Source organism: Neomonachus schauinslandi, chromosome 4, assembly GCF_002201575.2.
Source record: "Neomonachus schauinslandi chromosome 4, ASM220157v2, whole genome shotgun sequence".
NCBI lineage: Eukaryota > Metazoa > Chordata > Mammalia > Carnivora > Phocidae > Neomonachus > Neomonachus schauinslandi.
The window spans coordinates 25,073,953-25,093,099 of NC_058406.1; the positions used below are offsets into that span (position 1 = coordinate 25,073,953).

The 19,147-nt window shown below is 48.7% G+C and overlaps 1 protein-coding gene across 1 annotated transcript in view; it reads right to left on the minus strand.

Annotated features, from left to right (window-relative positions):
• The window catches only part of CSMD2 (CUB and Sushi multiple domains 2), a 621,951-nt gene that overhangs the window by 166,894 nt on the left and 435,910 nt on the right, over positions 1-19,147 (minus strand). Inside the window, exons 26-28 of the mRNA XM_044913827.1 lie at positions 10,719-10,921; positions 5,585-5,776; positions 232-370 (exon numbers count right to left, since the gene is read on the minus strand). Coding sequence (XP_044769762.1) covers positions 232-370; positions 5,585-5,776; positions 10,719-10,921 — 534 coding nt within the window. The remainder of the gene's footprint in view (positions 1-231; positions 371-5,584; positions 5,777-10,718; positions 10,922-19,147) is intronic.

The window sequence follows — 19,147 nt, forward strand, 5'->3', positions numbered from 1 at the left end:
AAGAAAGAATAATAGCCACTTCATCAATCATAGGGATTAAATAAGATAATGCGGGTGAGGCTGCTGAGTACAGCGCAGGGCACCAGGAGACATCCAATAGACGCTAGTTTCCCTCCTTCGGGCTCCTTCATCTGCTCCCAGCGGACCTGTGTGCACTCACCTGGAGACCCTGGTCTAAAGCCCCTAGTTGCTCTGAGCCCCTCGTCTCCCACCCGGGGGAAAGGTACATACATGTTAAATACCAGGGCGATGACGTAGTCCGGAGAGACGGTCACTTTCCAGTCACACTCCTTGCCTGGTGGGTAGGGTTCTGGGTAATTTGGCGACAGAATGACGCCTGATGGTCCCGTCAGGTCTCCCCCACAGGGCGCTGGGGAGAGAGGAAGACAAAGGTCAGCCCTGGGTGCTGGCAGGCACAGTGGAGGAGGTACTGGGTCTGGCAGACCTGAGTGAAAACCTGACTCTAGGGGCCAAGAGGAGGGTGGGATGTAATGGATACAGGGTTTTACCTCAAAGTGACGGGTATGTTTTAGAACAGAGGTGGTGGTTGCATAACATTGTGAATGTAACAAATGCCACTGAATCATTCATTTTAAAAAGGTGAATTTTATGTTATGTGAATTTCACCTCAATAAATTATTAGAAACAAAACCAAACTACCTGGCCCCACCACTTCCTGGCCGTGTGACCTTACGGAATTTACCTAACCTCTCTGGACTTCAGCATCCTTTCCCTATTGCAGGAAGAGGTACTATTTCTCTCAGAGATGGTAGTAAAGATGTTGGAGAGGTCTGTTAAAGCATTTGGCATATGGTAAATAGTCAATATTTGGAAATAGTTGACACTCCTTCATCTTTTAGACATTTGAACTACATGGTTTCCTTCCACAGCCTCACGTCCAGTTTCCAGGTGAGCTTTGTGGGTGTTGATCCCGAGTTCCAGTGCGCCCACCATCAGGAGGTGTGAAGAACACAGCCACGTTTACCTGCCAAGCGCGGCTGGCCTCCTTCCTATCAATGTTCTCGGCATCTGCCTGGAGCTGCAGATACTTTCCAAGTTTCCAGAAGACTTTGTCTAAGACAGCGTGTGCACCTCACTTGGATGGAGATATGACAGAGCTCCATTCGTCCATGGTGGTCCCCACGCCACCCCCCTGAGGACGTACCTTTTAATGGGCAGGGAGGGGGCAAGTGGCTGGTGATGCAGCAAGCGGCTTACCCGGAGCCTGCTGGGGCACTTCCCAGATCCTGAGTCAGGTTCTCCCCTAAATGGCTGGGCCACTGCCCTGTAGCTGTGGGGTCTGGTAAAGCGGGGGCTGGAAAGTGTATGGGGTCGTCAACAGGAAAGATGGTAGAGACTATCAATATAGCGTGGTCTGAGAAACCCCACAGGGCGCCATTGGAGGTTGAAGTCAAGTAGGTCAGCAGGGGGCCCATAGGAGCAGGGAAAGCCGTTCAAGGACAGGCCAGAAAATCCGAGACTGGACACGGAGGTGGGAGCCAAGGGCATATCCAAGACCCAACTCGAGAGTAGCCACTCGCTTGTCGCAGAGCTGAGCTTTATTGCCTCACGCTGTAGCTTTCACCCAGGGTAAGCCTCCGAGGGCTCAGTCAATGCCCACCGGGTCTTTTTAAGAAACAGCAGGCTTCGGGCTGGGCCGCAAAAGCCCCAACATGGCCGAACATAAAGCCTGAGTGATCACGAGAGTAGTGGATTTGCCCCCTGCCCCATGGAAAATATATCCCAAGTCCCAACTGGAACACCAGGAACACTCAAGGGGGCCCTTATTGTAGGTCCGACATGACACACAGCATTCTAGATACCTCATCTCATTTACGTCTCGTAACCACTCAGTGAGCTATGGATTCTCCTTCCTGGCTTAGAACCGAGGAGCCCAGGGTTCAGGGAGTTGAAAGACCCGCCCAGAGTCACTCTGAGACTCAACCTTCATCCGTCTGGCTCGAAAGGGCAGCACTTTTGCACTCTTCCATTCGGCTCGGAATCACGGGTGGGGGAGAAGAGGAGCAGCCCCCTCTGGGAGAGCTTCAGCGAGCAAGGACGGTTCCCTGCACCAGGTCTGCTTAGTGTCTGGCTCGCTTCTCCCCCGCGCCCTCTTGTTGAAGAGGGTTACACCAATGCGACACGCTGGAGGCCTGTACGATCGGGATAAAACCTTGCACTTCGCACAACAGGCCCCACTGTCCCGTGCTCCGAGAGTGGCCCGACCCTAGCAACGGTCTGAGGCAGCCGGGGTCATGTGGGCAGTCCCAGCTCCCTGGGAACCTTCCTAAGGGGGCACAGTGCCGCCTCCATGAGGGCAAAGGCCACAGGGCGTGAGCTTTCTCTGTGGCTCAGGGGTTTCTTCCCTTAAGTTAGCCAGGGATGGGGGTGAGCCTGGCTGTTTCTGAAACTGCCCCTACCCCCAAAGTGCTTGTGGTTTGGGTTCTAGGCCTCTGTCCTGGAGCAGTTCCCTTCCAGATGGTTCCCTGGCATCGGACATTTGGGCATCTGCTTCCCACTCAGGACCCCAACAAGGGCTTCATCACCCTCTGCCATTTGTGTGTCAAGGCCTGCCAGAATCCTAGCGACTTCGCCAGCAGGAGCGCTCCTGCTGCTCGGGGCTGATGGAGGGGTACACCTTCCCTTTCTAGGCCCTGGCACTAGGCAGCAGGACAGCCGAGCTGCAGGAGACCAAATGAGGCCTTGGCAACATCCCAGCATCACCTGGTCCTTTCAGCAGGTATTCACCGGGGTCGGGAAGCCAGGTGGGAACTAGAAGCCAGGTGTCGCTCCCAATCCAGGGCGCTTGCCCCACACCCAGGGTCACGCCCTGTCCCCTCCCTACTGTGAGTCAGGAACAGAGGGTGGGCTCTGGCCTGCGGGCCCAGGCTGGAGCTTACAAATCATGGAAGCCCAGGAAGGGGTGGCAGCAGGCAGCTGGTCACCCCAGATGGCCAAGCAGTGGCCGGGCAGTCCCGAGGGACGAGAGGTGTGAGAAAGGCCACTGAACTCGAAGTTACATAGTCCTGGGTTCCAATTCTGACTGTGCCGCTTACTAGCTGTGAGTTTGGGCAAGCTCTCCCATCTCTCTGAGCCTCCACTTCTATAAAATAAATAAAATAAATAATAATAAAATAAAATAAATAATAATAAAATAAATAATAATAAAAAAGAGTAACAACAATAATAAATAATATAAAATAAATAATAATAAAAAAAGAGTAACAACAATAATAACTTCTAACACACACCGTGTTCACCGTGAGCCAGACGTGGTCCTAGGCACTTTACAGCATGAACTTCTTTCCTCCTCAGAACAGCCCGGTGAGCTAGGTACTCCTAATGCCCCTATTTTACAGGGGAGGAAAATGAGGCCCAGGGAGATTCAGTAATTTGCCTAAGGCCACACAGCTTGTTGTGGTGAAGCCACCAGACTCGGTCGGTAGTTGCAAACCAGAACCTGAGCTCTAAACTTACCATCTGATGATTCCATTTGCGAGAATGCAGCTAAAATGTCTAGCCCAGTGCCTATCATGGGGATGACGCTCAATAAATACTTGTTTTCTCCCTTTGCTTCCTCCCTATAATGAAGGGATATCAAGGCCAGTCAGACCAGTCATGGCAGACTGCCAAGGGAGCTGGAAATAGGGGCTTGTCACTGGGATTTCCAGACTGTTTGAGAGAAGAGACAAAGACATTCATTTTGTTGCCTGAGGAACGTTTCCCCAAGCTGAGTACAGAAGAATGGGTAATGAAAGCTGAATTAACCTCTTTGCCCTGCTCACTGCACATTTATTGCTCTCAACAGCTTAACACTGTGCGCGCCCCCCCGCCTCCACCTGGGCCAGTCTTGTCTCAGGACCTGCTTTTCTGTAGGAGAAGGCTAAGGAATCACAGCCCTAGAGAATGTTAACTTTGGAAGGGGCCTCAGAGGTCATCTGATTCCCTCCTGGGCCTCACCAGAATAATTCCATTGCCCAGGTAGGATTTCGGTTCAGGGAAGGGAGGTGAGTCCAAAAACTCGAGAGAAGAAAACAAAGAAGGGAAAGAAGGGAGGGAGGGAGGGAGCAAGGAAGGAAGGAAGGAAAGAAGGAAAGAGAAAAGGAAGGAGGGAAATTAGTATTTCTTGAGATTTGGGTTAGTTGTGTCCTCACGCCATGATGCTGTGAGTATATTTACTCTCACTTAATAGAATAGGAAACTGAGGTTCAGAGAGATGGAGTGGTTCCCCTGAGGCCACTGAACTAGTTAATGGCAGAGCCAGGATCTGAACCCAGATCTGTCTACTTCAGGACCCCACACTCTTTCCTCCATGTAGCTGAGATCGGAGCTGTTTCTGGAAGCCAGGTCTCAACTTCCTGTCAGCTGTATATTCACCATGCTCCTACCACATAATCCAGTTGACTCCTAATCACCTTTGAGAGACAGGATTCAGTGTCTCACCTTCAGCAGCAGGCCTGAGAGCTTGGCTGGCAAAGGCCAGTCCTCGGATGCCTGGAGAGAGCCGCCCACTGAGCCTTTGTGGAAAACCATGCAGGGCATCGCCAGGGTGAAGGCTGCTGGGCTGTGTCTTGGGAAGTCCCTGGAACCCATCCCTGGCACAGGAGCCAGCGTGGGAAGTAGGAAATTGCAAGGCTCTGCTTTCAGACTGATGTGGGTATGAATCTTGGCACGGCTATATCCTAGCTTTGTGATTTGGGCAAGATATCCAAATGTGTCTGAGTTTTGGTTTCCTGAACTGTAAAATGAGGGAATGGTGCTCATTTCAGAGAGCTGTAGGTAAAGTTAAATGAGGCTGGGTAAGAAAATGTCCAGTGTGGGGCTAGCACACAGTAAGGGGACCCAGTGGCTACTGCTTCTCTTCTAACACCCATTGTTGACACAGGAGATAAATGCATTCAGTATTTGGCCTGAGAAAAAGGGTCATAGGGCAATGAGCACCTGGAATGTTTCTATTTCTCTCTCCCTTCAAGTTCCCTCCTCCTCCCAGGCTCAAGGAGCTGGGGAGCAGGATTATTCACCCCCTAAACCTTACAAGCTACCTGACCTTGGGCAAGTCACAGAGCTTCCATTTCTGCATGGGTCAAATGGGGAGATTTTAAGAGTAAGGACAGATCTAGAGATCTAACACCCAGGTAACCAATAATTTCCTTGAGAAGAGAAAGGGGAAGGTTCTTCCCTTTACACCCAGGCCTGTGGATGCCCTTCTCGTGCTTTTAGGTATCAGAAGGGGCATTTTGGAACCTGCTGACCTTCCTACCCGAGCTGACCCATTGTCCTCATTCCAACCTATATAGCCTGAGCCACGGAGAAAAGAGGCAGATGTGCCTGGTTAGACATTTTGGGGACCACTTTGGAGAGTGAAGAATTTGTCATGTGTAAAGAGTGTGAGTGTGTGAATGTGAGGGAGTGTGTGTGTGCGCATATGCATGCAAAGCAGCGTAAATTTCGGGTTTTCTGCAACTTTCAGCTGCTCCGAGGCTCCTGGCCAGCCTCCAGATGCAGCTACCACTTAGGCCACGGGGTCTGGAACACACAAGTGGGGGGCCCAGAGGGCAGGATTCACCCTGCGGCTGCTTTGTACCGATGCACGTTGGTGGGCTGGGCTGCCAGAAGAATCTGTTCTCGATCTTCACACAGCTGATCTCCGCGCTCCCCTGCAGCACATAGCCAGGCTCACACTGGAACACCGTGGAATCTCCGGCTTCCCAACTGTCGCCACTCCGGCTCCCGTTCTGTGGGACCCCAGGGTCGTTGCAGGACGTGGCCGTGGACACTGGGACAAGGGAACAGAAGAACAAGTGCCAGACAATGAGGCTCCCAGCCCATCAGCCTCACTGTCATCACCGTGCCCGCTGCCAGTGTCACGGCCATGATCTCTGTCACCTCCCACTGGCAGCACTGGCAACAGGGCCACCGTTTCTGTTCTCACCCCCGTTCCTGTCACTGCCTCCACCACCACTGGGGACCACCATCAGAGCCCTACCAGAACCTTCACCATCGCTGGCATCCACCGGTCATGAGATACCATGAGTTAGGTGTGACTGCAGAGCTGTGATTGTAGAAGAAGTGAGTTGGGTTCGATTTAACGATACCCGCCTTGCTGCATAGATAAGCAGACAAGCAGGGTCTGCCAGCGGGCTGGGAGCTGGTCTGCCTGCAGGCCGAGCAGGGGCACTGAAGGCAGAGGGAGAACTGCAGTCAGGTGGAGACCACGCCCTCTCTTGCGCGGCAAACGCCCAGCGACCCATCAGACTGAAACCGGAGGAAAGTCTGATGTTTGTAGCAGGTGACAAAGTAGAGTTCAAAATAAACATTCGTAGCCGAGATGTATGTAAACATTCAAAAACCTCAGGAATGTGGGAGATGTTTGCAGTCTGATACCTAACTTAGTGTAAGATGGACTGTGTGTGCTTTAAAAGTGAATGTCAGATGAATGATGGAGGGAAGGAGTAAATGAATAAAAGAATGAATGAGTGAATGAAGGAGCAGATGCATTGTGAGCGAAGGAAATGACAGAAGAGAAAGTCCAGAGAAAGAATCGGGGCAGCGGCAACCTGTCATCCTCCGGACTGTGGTCAGTGGGCCCCGGGGACAGGAGGCACCGGAGGCCACAGGATCCGTAACATTCATTTGCTTGGAGGGTCAGATTCCCCCTGCCCCCAAATTTTGGGAAAAATAGCATGCACAAAACCAAATGAATTTATTGTGGAGTAGAATGTAAAATTCACCTGAGTTCTTCAGCAAAAACATGAAGCCTAAAAGAGACTGTAGCCTCCTACAGCCTCCAGATTGGCAGGGGGAGATACATTTACTCTCTTCTGCTCTGAGGCGGACTTCAGTGGAAAAGCTCGAGAAGCCCCAGCCCAGGGCAACTGTACACACCAATATCACCAACTATAAGATCTAAGATTGTGTGAACAAGTCTGGAGTTACAGCATCTGATACCGCATACCCAATAGCAATACACGCGATAAACTAGGGCCCACAGTCAGACCTGGCTCTATGCCTGTTCTTGTAAATAAAGTTTTACCAGAATACAGGCATGCTCATCTGTTTACATATGCTCTACTATACTCCAGCCACAACTGTAAATTCTCCCAGCACAGCAAGCTCAGGTCCCTCCCTGCTTCCCCCCCACCCTCAGGGCATTTGCACCTGCTGGTCCTTCCGCCTGGAACAGTGGTGCCACAGACCTTCCTAAGCCAGCTCCATATTGTCATTCAGTTTTCAGCTCCTGAATCACCTCCTCAGACAGGCCTATTTGACCACCTTCTTCTGGGCTCATCCCTTGACCCCCTTCCACCGATTTGGTCACATTATCCTGTTTTGTTATTTTCATTGCACAATCTGTAATACTCTTGCTAATTCGTTTGCCTCTTTATCGTATGCTATCACTTGTGCATCTCCGTGGGAACCAAGACCTCGGCTGTTTTGCTTCCAACTGCATCCCCAGGGCCTAGAACATTACCCAGCACGCAGCCATGCTCAGTAAATATTTGTTGAATGAATAAATGAACAAATCATCATCATCTGACACTGAATTTATTTATAAAGTCAAATAAGAATCAATCTTCTTCCTTCCCAATTAAAAACAGACTTAGCTTTCATCTCTAGCTTTATAGTGACTGTACACATGTAAATGATTCCCTGAAAGAAAAATAGCTCCCTGTTCTGACCATACTCAGAAAAATTATTTATATAGGAGGAGACAGAGTGCAATGATGAAGAGCCTAGGTCTGGGAATCAGACATGGGGGTTTTGATCCGGTCTCTGCTGCTTATTAACTAGATGACCTTGTATGAGAAACCTCCCTGGGCCTCAGAGCCCCTGTCTGCAGCATGGATTAATAATGGCCACCATACTCTAAGGCTTCCTTGAAAATTAATAGCAGAGTGCTTAGCATGGTGCCGGCTCAACGGGTAGCAGCAACTATGCTTCCCTCTCCTTCAGTGTCCCCCTCACTCTCTTTGTTCCCACCTTCCCTCTTTAATGCTCCTGAATTTGAGCTGCTTGGCAAAGCCTCAGGGACACGCTGGATCCACGTGTTTCAGACAGGATGTTAGATGTTACACAGTCATGTTTACTTAATAAAGCCAAGCCTGCACTAATCGTCTCTGGCATTTCTGCACAATCCCCTGTCAAACACACACTATAAAGTTAACATGGGGTGAGCCATTTGCCCTTCCATAGAGGAGTCCTGGTATTTACTAACTGATGACAGCCACAGGGCAAGGTGACCTTTCCTGAACCTCGGTTACACCTGGACCCTGGGCCAGGTCATCGCGGCCTTTCTGGAGCCCAGGCTAGGTAGCTTAGCCTACTCCCCTCTCCATGGACCTAAGTGATGCTCAGGGCGGCTTGCCTCAGGACACCCATACATTAGAGAAAACCATGTGTTCATGTGTGCATGTGTTCATGTGCCTGCTTATCCAGTAAGCAGTGAGTAAGCACCTGCTGCATGCATATGCCATGGTGGGGGCGGTTCTGGTCAGCAGGACATGGTCCCAACTCTCTAAGAGCTGTCTGTGGAATGGCAAGGGTGTGGCCACTTCCAACACAAGGCAGAGTGTCTGGGACTGACAACGTGCCGAAGAAACTGAAGTAAAGTGCTCGGGGTGCCACGGGCCACAGCAGTTTATTCTGAATGGGGAGATGAGGAGGAAGTGGCATCTGACATGAACCTTGAAGGATGAATAGTACTTCTACAGGCTGGGCAATGCGTGAGGAAGCAGCCTGAGCTGCTGAGCAAAGGCAAGGTTTGCGACAGTGCCCAGGGATGCTGTCCCACGTGGACGTGCTGACGGTGCATGGGAGGTCAGATAATGCAAATCCACGGGGGAATTTGTCAGAGCAATTAAGAGGGTTTTTTTTTTTTTTTTAAAGCCATAACCATTAGCTTGGGCACAGTCAGAGAAAATACATGTCTGGTTTAATTATTCATAACACTCCTTTCCCCAGAGAGTGGACTGAGCTGTCTCTTTAGCATTCTACTCTCCTCACTGCTGGGGGATTCTTTACAGCTTATCCCAGCAATCTCTAAAGTCTGTCCCATAAAATGCTAGTCTCTTGAGATGGTCTAGGAAAAAGTCATCCATGGTCAAATATGTTTGGGAACAGTGACCTACTAGATAGACACCTTCTGAATTCACCTGCTAAATTAGCATACCAAAAGTTCTCAGAGGTCCCAAATTACAGATAGCCTCTTTAGGTTTGCCTTGACCTAAGCACCTTCTCAACATTATTTGATCATGCAAAGTTCTTTCTTCAGCAACATCAGTTAACAGTTTGTGGAACTCCAGGGAACAGATGTGGGGAAATGCTTATCGAAAATGACTCCCTCGTTGCCCCGTGGTGGGACCTAATCTTGGATGAGATCAGCGTTACCCTGGGTCCCCAGAGACTCTCCCTGGGTGAATGGGTGCCAGGATTCCAAGTAAGAAGACTCCCAGTGAACCCTGCAAGGAGCTCTTCCTCGCCAGGCTAGAAGCTTGCATGAGTGTTAATCGGGCAAGTTAATGGGTATAAAGGAACATAATCCTGGAGGCCCTCATCTGCCCTACAGACTATTGAATGGTCGCCTCCATGGAGAAAACAGATGCGCACAAGGGCTACAAGCAGGGTCTGTAACACCATTCCAGCCCACCTGGTACCAGAAATATACCCAACCACCCTTAGTTAATACACCAACGAGGGGAGACTGCGGAGGCAAAGCCATGGCATGGGTACCACATGGGCTCGCTCTGCAATCACCATGGCAACGCCCCCCTCCCCCCACACAGTGGAGTAAGGACATGGTAATGAAGACAGCTGCTGTATGATAAACATAAGCATAAACCGAGGCACAGTCACTTATGCAGGGAGATGAGTGATGGAAGAGGCACTTCAGAGGAGATGAGACGGTGCATCACAGGGGGAGGCAGGATCAACACATGAATTATCTAATACTGGGACTTGGATGTGTGAGCACTGCCCATTTTTGGTAGCTCTTTGTCATGCTCCTCCATAATTGGCTACTATAGTACATAATTAATCGAATTCAGATCATTCATGTTTGGCTCTCGGTCCTTCCTGAAACCCACACTAGATTAAGAACCAGAGTGTGTGGCACGTAGAGCGGCTCGTCCATAACCAAGCCCCATCTCACCATCACCGGGGGCCTGTGTGCCTCCTTCCGTGCTCCCCGAGTTTCAGCCCGCATGTTCTGGATCCTCTCATCCTGCCTCTGCACTTGTGCACACGTTCTTTGCACCTACGGTGCCCTTTTCTCTCTTTTTCATCTAACAGGGATCCACAGATGCCCCCCAAATCCTACTCTGTGGCACCTCCCACTCCACAGCATCATCAGCTACCCCCTGCTTGAAACATGGTCTTTCCTTCTGTAACTTCTACTACTCATCCCGCGGGTCTGAGCTTGGGCATTGTGTTTTCTGGAATATCTTTCTTCCTTGATGCTCCAAGGTGAACATTATAGTTTATATTTCTCTCCCCAGATACTCATCAATCTGCACGTTAGTGTCTCTTAAGCTGCTTGTCTTCCCCTGCAGAGTAAGCTCAGCACATATATTTGAACAAGTGCTAACCAGGTACCAGGCACACAGCTGCTGCTCAGTGACTCTCTCTACAAGAGGAGAGGCCTGGAGGAAAGGAGGGACTGGAGGGAGCGGGGCGATGCCGCAGGACAGATGGACAGCGGTGGGCAGGGAGTGAGCACAGACCTGAGAAGTGAATGGCAAAGCCCTGCTTGCTGGTGAAGAAGTCGGTGCTGAACTGCAGAACGACCGAGTTGAAGGTGCTGTGCAGGTCCCTGGGCAGGGCCGCTCCGCTGAGCTCCTTCAGCAGGACCCCACTCTCCACGGGCCCGTCCCAGATGCGCAGCACGTCGTGGACCTCCTCCGTGTCAAACACCAGGAAGTGGAGCCTGAACAGAGAGAAAAGAAGGCGGTCACTGTGGGCTCAGCACCTTCCTCCCAGGGGCTTCTGGTCCCTGGAAGGTGGGAAACCCAAGAAAGACTTGCCAGAAGGAAGGGACAGCAGTGTCCAGCAGCACCCTCATGGCTTCCAGCCGGCCTGCTCCTCCCACTGGGGGTCCCCAGCAGCAGGGACGGGGGTGAGGGGGGGCAGGTTTTGTGCACCTTGTTGATTATCATGAGCTTCATGTTACCACTGTCAAAGCCCCTGCCCCCCCACCCCCGGTCTCTTCACTGTACACAACGGTCCCCAGACTTCTTCCTGAGTCCACATCCATATCATTCTAGATTGTGAGGGGGATGCTGAGAAGGCATACACTCAGTCAAAATCCCAGAAAGTCATTTTGTGTCTATCGACAAACTGATTCTAAATTTCATATGGAGAGGAGAAAGCCCCAGAACCACTACACGATATCGAAGGACGAGACTGGAGACTGACACTACCCGACGTCAAGACTTAAGACAAAGCTGCAGTAATCAAGGCAGTGTGGTATCAGCAAAAGAACAGGCAAAGAAATCAATGGAGCAGAATAGAGAACTCAGAAACAGACCCACAGAAATACAGTCAATTGATCTTTGACCAGGGAGCGAAGACGGTCTTTTCAACAAAGGGTGCTGTAGCTACTGGATACCCATACGCAAAAAATGAATCTAGCTGTAGACTTGAGGCCCTTCATAAAAGTTAACTCAAACTGGATCACAGACTTAAATGAAAACATAAAACTATAAACTCCTAGAAGACAACGTGGGAGAAACCCTACACGACCTTGGGTGTGGGGAAGACTTTCAGATATGACGCCAAAGGCATGATCTGTGAAAAAAACAACCGATCAGCTGGGCTTCATTGAGATTACAAATTTCGGTTCTGCAAAAGGCAATGTCAAGAAAATGAGCAGACAAGCCGTGGACTGGGAGGAAATATTTTCAAAAGACACAATTTGATAAAGGACTGTTACCTCAAATATATAAAGAATTCTTAAAACTCAACAAGAAGAAAACAAGTAAGAGAGAGATCAGCGTTACCTGATTAAAAAATGGGCCAAAGACCTTACCAGACACCTCACGAAAGATAGACAAATGGGGAATAAGCACATGAAAAGATGCTCCACGTCCTGTCATCAGGGAGATGCAAATGGAAACAGCAATGAGATACCACTACATGCCTATGAGAATGGCCTAAATCCAGAACACTGACTCTACCCAGCGCGGATGGGGGAGGGAAACAGGAACTTTCACACACTGCTGGTGGGAATGCAGTATGGCGCGGCCACTTTGGAAGACAGTTTCGCCATTTCTGACAAAAGTAAACATACTCTCCTTACCATACCATCTGGCCCTCATGTTCCTTGGTATTTACCCAAAGGATTCGAAAACTTAGGTCCACACAAAGACCTGCCCACAGATATTTATAGCAGTTGTATTCATAATTGCCAAAACTTGGAAGCAACCAAGATGTCCTTCAGTAGGTGAATGGATAAACTGTGGTACATCCAGACAATATTATTGAATTATTCAGTGCTAAAAGGAAATGAGCTAAAAAGGCATGAAAAGACATGGAGGAAACGTGAAAGCATACTACTAAGTGACGGAAGACATTCTGAAAAGGCCACATACTGTAGGATTCCACCTGTATGACATTTTGGAAAAAGCAAAACTATGGAAATGGTATAAAAAAAAATGAAACCCTGCTTGCCAGGAGCTGGATGGGTGGGAGGGATGAATAGTGGAGCACAAAGGGTCTTTAGGGTGGAAACACTCTTAGGATACTGTAACGGTAGATACATGTTATCATACATTTGTCCAAATCTATAGAATGTACGACATCAGAGTGAACCCTAGTGGAAATTATGGACTTTGAGCGATAACGATGTGCCAGTGTAGGCTTATCACTTGTAACAAATGTCCCACCCTGGTTGGGGATGTTGATAATGGGGAGGCTGTGCCTATGGTGGGGCAGGAGGCAAACGGGAAAGTTTTGCATCTTTGTCTCAATTTTACTCTGAACCTAAATCTGCTCTAAGAAACTGGGCCTTAGAAGAAGGGGCGTGAGGGTAAAGGTAAGGGGTGTGTTGTGGGGTTTGAGAGGCTGATCCAGTTGTGGTGGGGGGGAGGGGTGAGCCTACATCTTGGTTTCCAGGAGCAGAACTTGGGATACTGGCTACACACAGGCTTGGCTTAGATAGTCCCTGGGGATCTGAAGAGGCCAGGCAGGGTTTCCATGTGACGGGGGGTGCCTGCAGGCCACAAACAGAGCTCTCAGGGCAAGGTAGCTGAGGAAGAACCCTGAATTCTCCCAGGACAAAGAGGTTCTGGCTGCCAAAGCTATTGACTACCAGCCTCTCTCTTAATCAAATTTTTATTTTGGAACAATTTTAGACTTGTACAAAAGTTGCAAAGTTAAAATGGAGAATTCCCATAGACCCCTCACCATTTCTCCCACTGCTTATGTCTTATGTTTCCCAGGTGCAATTTGTCAGAACTGAGGAACCGACTTCGGTGCATTACTGTGAACTCAGCTCCACGCTTCATTTGGATCTCACCAGTTTATCCACTGATGCCCTTTTTCTGTTCCAGAAGCCAATCCATTTACCACTATCTCCTTTTAAAAATATCTTTAGAGGGGCGCCTGAGTGGCTCAGTCGGTTGAGCATCTGACTCTTGGTTTTAGCTGAGGTCTTGATCTCTGGGTCCTGGGGTTGAGCCCCCCAGTGGCTGGCTTGGTGTGCTCAGCGGGGAGTCTGCTTCTCCTCTCCCTCTCCTTCTGCCCCTCCCCCCTCAAATAAATAAAATCCCTAAAAAATATCTTTTTAAATTATAAAAATAAGACATGCTTAGGGCAGAAAAAGACAATATATAGCTGTACTGAATTTTTTAAAAAGTCCCTTTCTTACACAAACCAATCTGTTCTCTAAAGCTTTTTACTTGGTATTAGTCTTGGTGCACATCCTTCCAGACTTTCTTTCAGCGTGCATGCATTCCCCACCCCCTCTCCAAATGGGACCATATTTTACATAATTTTAAGTCACTTTTTTCACTTAAGATTGTTATGGACATAACACATATACTTCATTTTTTTCCTACAAAAATGGACATTGTTATATTTCACTATCTCACATAAGACTGCAAAGAACAGGGCGCCTGGGTGGCTCAGTTGGTTAAGCCACTGCCTTCGGCTCAGGTCATGATCCTGGAGTCCTGGGATCGAGTCCCGCATCGGGCTCCCTGCTCGGCGGGGAGTCTGCTTCTCCCTCTGACCCTCCCCCCCGCCATGTGCTTTCTCTCTCTCATTCTCTCTCTCTCAAATAAATAAATAAAATCTTTAAAAAAAAAAAAGACTGCAAAGAACCTTCCTATCTTTACATTGCTTTGCAATTTCTGTTAATATTTCAGTTGACTGTTGGAAGAATTTTGGGGGGGGATGGGTATACACTTAAAAATCTTTTATAAATGCTGCTAAATTATTCTCTTAAGTGATTGCATCAATTTACATTCCCACTAAACAGTATCAATGTCACTCTTCTCTCTAAACTTCACCTCATCAACATCAGATATTACAATGTTGTAAATATATTCTATATTAAAATACTTGCCCATCTGCTAAACCAAAATGGAATCTCACTGGTGTTTTTAGATAATTTAGTTATGTTGTATATCTTTGCACATATTTATTGCCCACTTATATATCTTCATAACCTTTATCCGTCTTAACTGAGTTGTCTTTTAAAATTCAATTTACAATTAGTTATAATTCTATTATAATTTTTATTTATTTTTTATATATTTTGATTTCTCTCTTATATATTGCTAATATTTTCTCCTAGCATCTGCTGTCTTTTTGCCCTTTAAATTTTGTTTATGGTGTCTATTTTGGTGTTGGACTTATTTATTTTTTTAAAAGATTTATTTATTTATTTTAGACAGAGAGAGAGAGAGAGAGAGAGTGCGTGAGCATGTAAGTGGGGGAAAGGGGCAGAGGGAGAGGGAGAGGAATCCTCAAGCATATTCCTTGCTGAGCACAGAGCCTGACATGGGTGGGGCTCGATCCCAGGACCCTGAGATCATGACCTGAGCCAAAATCAAGAGTCAGACACTTAACCGACTGAGCCACTCAGGCACGCCTGGACTTACTCATTTTATGTAACAAATATGCTAATCTTTTCCCTTAAGGATACTGGTGTCGGAGCTCAGTCGGTTAAGCGTCTGCCTTCAGCTCAGGTCAGGATCCCAGGGTCCTGGGATCGAGCCCCACATCGGGCTCTCTGCTCAGCGGGGAGCCTGTTTCTTCCTCTGCCTGCCACTCCCCCTGCTCGTGCTCTCTCTCTCTCAAATAAATAAAATCTTTTTTTTTTTTTTTAAAGAGATAACTTAGAAAAAAAGATACTGGGTGTCATGTTATGCTTGGGCAAACCCTTTTCTTCCCACAATGATTAAAAAACCAAACTTGAATATTTCCCCAGAACTTGTTAGTTCTATTTTTTGAGGTATAGGTTCATTATGTTTCCAAACGGACACCCACCACCTGTCTAAAGTAGCCTTGCCCCTGTTTTGACTATCAAAATACTGTTTATTTCCTCCTGAGCATTTACTGCAGTCCATACTTAGTTTATTCATTTACTACCTGTGTCCCCAACTAGAAGATAATTTTCATGAGTGGGGGCCCCAGTGCCTATGATGTGCTTGACACTTTGGATGGTGCTCACGAATGTCTAGGGAATGAAGACATTTGTCACTGAATAATCCAGGCTCCCCTCATGGGTTCGAAATGTCATTTTCGTCATGACTCTGATTCCAGACGCCTTCCTTAGCTCCAGGGCTCCCTCCTCGGTCTCTATGGATGCCACTGGTGGTACCACAAACACACCCATGCAACTTACTTCTGTTTTCATATTTCATATTTTCATATTCTTCTAGGGCAAATCCCCCTTCATATTGTTTCCCCCAAATTTCTTAGCTATTTTCCCAAATTTATCCTTTGAGAGAACTTTATAGTTATCAAGTTCCAAAAAAATCCCATTGATATTTTGATTGGAATTGCACACATGCATCGATTCATTTGGGCAAACTGATACCTGTACATTATTTTCCCCAGCCAGGAACACTATAGATATCTTACCCCATTTAGGGCTTCGTTCAGGTACCTTGGTAAAGTGTCATGGTTTTCTTCTTTGTTATTTTTTCTTTTTGCATACCTCTTATTAAATTCTTTTTTATTCCATTGTGAATGAGATTTAATTTTTAGCTACATATTTATCGTTGGATGTATGTGCATGTTTCTTTTCAGTTACCAATTAGTTTTACTAGGATTCAAGTGAATCTTCTGGATTTCCCGAGCAAACCCTTTTATAGATAGAGGTGCAGGTCCTCCACACCAGAAGTTGTGTGGGTTCTAGTTTGCCTGGCAGGCATCCCCTCGGAGGGCTTCTGACAGGGTAAAGACAGATGGGCTTCCATTCCATGAATTCAGCAGGAAACAGACTGGCAGCCTTGGGCCCCACACTTGATTGGAAAGAGGAAGTAGGAGCTCCCCAGGAAGCAGAGCAAACATGCATACCCACCGCTGTGCCAACCTGCCCCCTTCCTTCTCTGCTTTCTCCATGTTACTCGATGGACTGTGAAATTGGCACCAACCACAGGAGCAGACCAAGAGGTAAGCTGTGTGGTGCGGCTGGACGCGTTCTCAGAAAATACAGGTTCTCGGGTGCTGGACTTGTCAGGGAAGGAGGGAGGAGATGAGACTTGAAGTTTGTACGGCATGAAAGGGAGTGTGTTTTCTTTGCATTAATAAACATGAGACAAGGGGCGCCTGGGTGGCTCAGTCGGTTAAGCGTCTGCCTTCGGCTCGGGTCGTGATCCCAGGGTTCTGGAATTGAACCCTGCATTGGGCTCCCTGCTTCTCCCCTGCTCATGCAGGTGAAGGGGCTAGGAAGAAAGGTGATTCCCACAATGGAGTTCAAGTGGCGTCAGGAGGTTATAGGCAATAGAGCTGGGCTGAGAGAGAGAAGATAATGAGGCCCCAGAATTAGCTAGAGGAGTCTGGGTTTCGTCCCCTTTTAGTTAAGAGACCCACTGAGGTCCCACAGGGTGAATAACTGAAGGAGTGGGTGCATGAATCCATGAATGAATGAATGAATGAATGAAATTCCAGGAGGAGCAGTCTGTTAGGAAGCTGTGAAGAGTGAATATGGAGATGGAACAGAGATGAAAAGAAACATGTTTATATAACAACCACCGTGTACAAAGCACTTTCTCGTGGTCCCACTTAGCCCCCGTGAGCATCTTTATTTTGTAGGTGACATCCTTCCCATCTTTAAAAAAGAAATCCTCCGGAGGCTCAGAGAGGTTGAATAACTTGCCTAAGGTCAAGGGCTGGTTTGAGAGTGAGCCAGAATTACATTATATAATTATAGTCTGAGTCCAACTTTGGTGCTCTCGCTCTTTCCCCTGAGAATGCTGCCTGCGCCTCGGGAAGGAAGAGGCTGTGGCCGGGAGCCAGGTGTGTGCCCAAGAGGCCCTATCAGTAATCAATAGTTTACATGTGAATCATAACAAGGTGAAAGGGCTGATCTTTGAGACCATGAATTAAAAATGCCAGCTCGTTGCACTCAGCTCAGCTGATCTGATAATCAGACAAAAGTCAAAGGCTTGGTGTTGAGGAGGTCTAGAGAACGGCAGGGGGAAAGCGGGAGGAGGGAGCCCGAGGTCCTCTGCAGGCAGAAACAATGCAGCTCGGCAGCCGGAAGGACAGAGGCTGAAGTGCCAGACCCCTTACTGCATTCGTTTCAACACCTCCCTGTGCTGGGTGCGGGGAGATAATGGGGACGAGGACAGACAGGGTGTCATTTTCCAGTTGTTTCTGGACATGGGCAACACTCCCTCATGCACAAACTCCTGGAAAGATGATCAGCTGCGGTGGCACTTGTGCTGAAGGCAGCAGCGTGCTGAGATGGAGGACCTGCTTTCCAGAGAGTGGCCGGGGAGGCCCTCCGGAAGGAGGGGACATGGAAGCAAGGGGCGAGACTCGCAGGTGCCAGCCCTGGGAAGAGCAGGGCGGAGCAAGAGGTGGGAGGAAGCTTCCTGTGGTAAAGAGCAGCATGTGCAAAGGCCCCCAAAGGCAGCCAGCCTGGAGCGTGTGAGCAACAGAAAGGCCTCTGAGGCTGTTGCTTCAAAGGCCAGGTTGGGTGGGGCCCTGAGGGGCGGGGGTGGGGTGGGGGCGGGAGTTTGGGTTTCATTGAGGGATTTCTCCACTGAGGCCTGGGCAGGATCCGATTTCCATTTTACGGGCAGCTGCCCAGATGGGAATAGGGGCAGACGCTCAAGGGGGTGCAGGGCAGGTAGCTGGGGCGCTGCTGCAGGGGTGTGGTGACCCCTTGTATTAGAAATCCTTGATGAGAGCCAGGGAAGACTTCCTTTGCCAAACCAACCACGCTGATTAAGAAAGACTCTTATTGAAGACTTGTTTTCATCTTCTAGAAATCAAAGTCTGTAAAATGCTAATCAGAGGTTCTGATTGATAGGGCTAATTCCAGGCCCAGGCAGACAGTAGGCTTGCCTGAGCAGCTCCTCTGCAGGTGAGCATCAGTGTTCTTTGGCTTTTGAAAAGCTGGGAACAGTTTTGAGGATCCTGCTCCCACCCCCTCCCCCAATGCCCCCAGGTGGAGAAGCACTGAAGGGAGGGGAAGAGGCGAAAGGTACTCCTTCACAAAGAATCCTTGCTCCCATGGGTTCTCCCTGCTTCTTTGGGCCACAGAGACACGACACAGGCCAGGGAAGAGGGCTGAAGCATGTTGTGCGTTACGCTCTGTCTCTGCCCTGGAGACTGCTGATGGGATTGAAAAAAACACAATAATGTGTGCCGGATCCTTATAAAAACCCTGCGATTTGCAGGCTACTTTTGCCACCTTGCTGATGGGGGGGACTGAAGTCCCCGGGGTTTAACACAGACCACTGGTGGGGGTGGTGGTGGGGGTGGGGCGGGGGGAGTGCGTACCAAACAGCTAGTAAGGGTCAGGGCCAGCATTCAATGCATGTCCCTCTAGTACCAAAGGCCTTCCTTTCACATTGTTTTCTACCTGAGTGAAGCAAGGAAAACTCCAAGGAGGAGGTGTCTTTGCAGAAGTTTTGAAGACAGAAAAGAAATGCAGGAGGAGATGGAGAGAGAGGAAGATCACAAGAGAGGG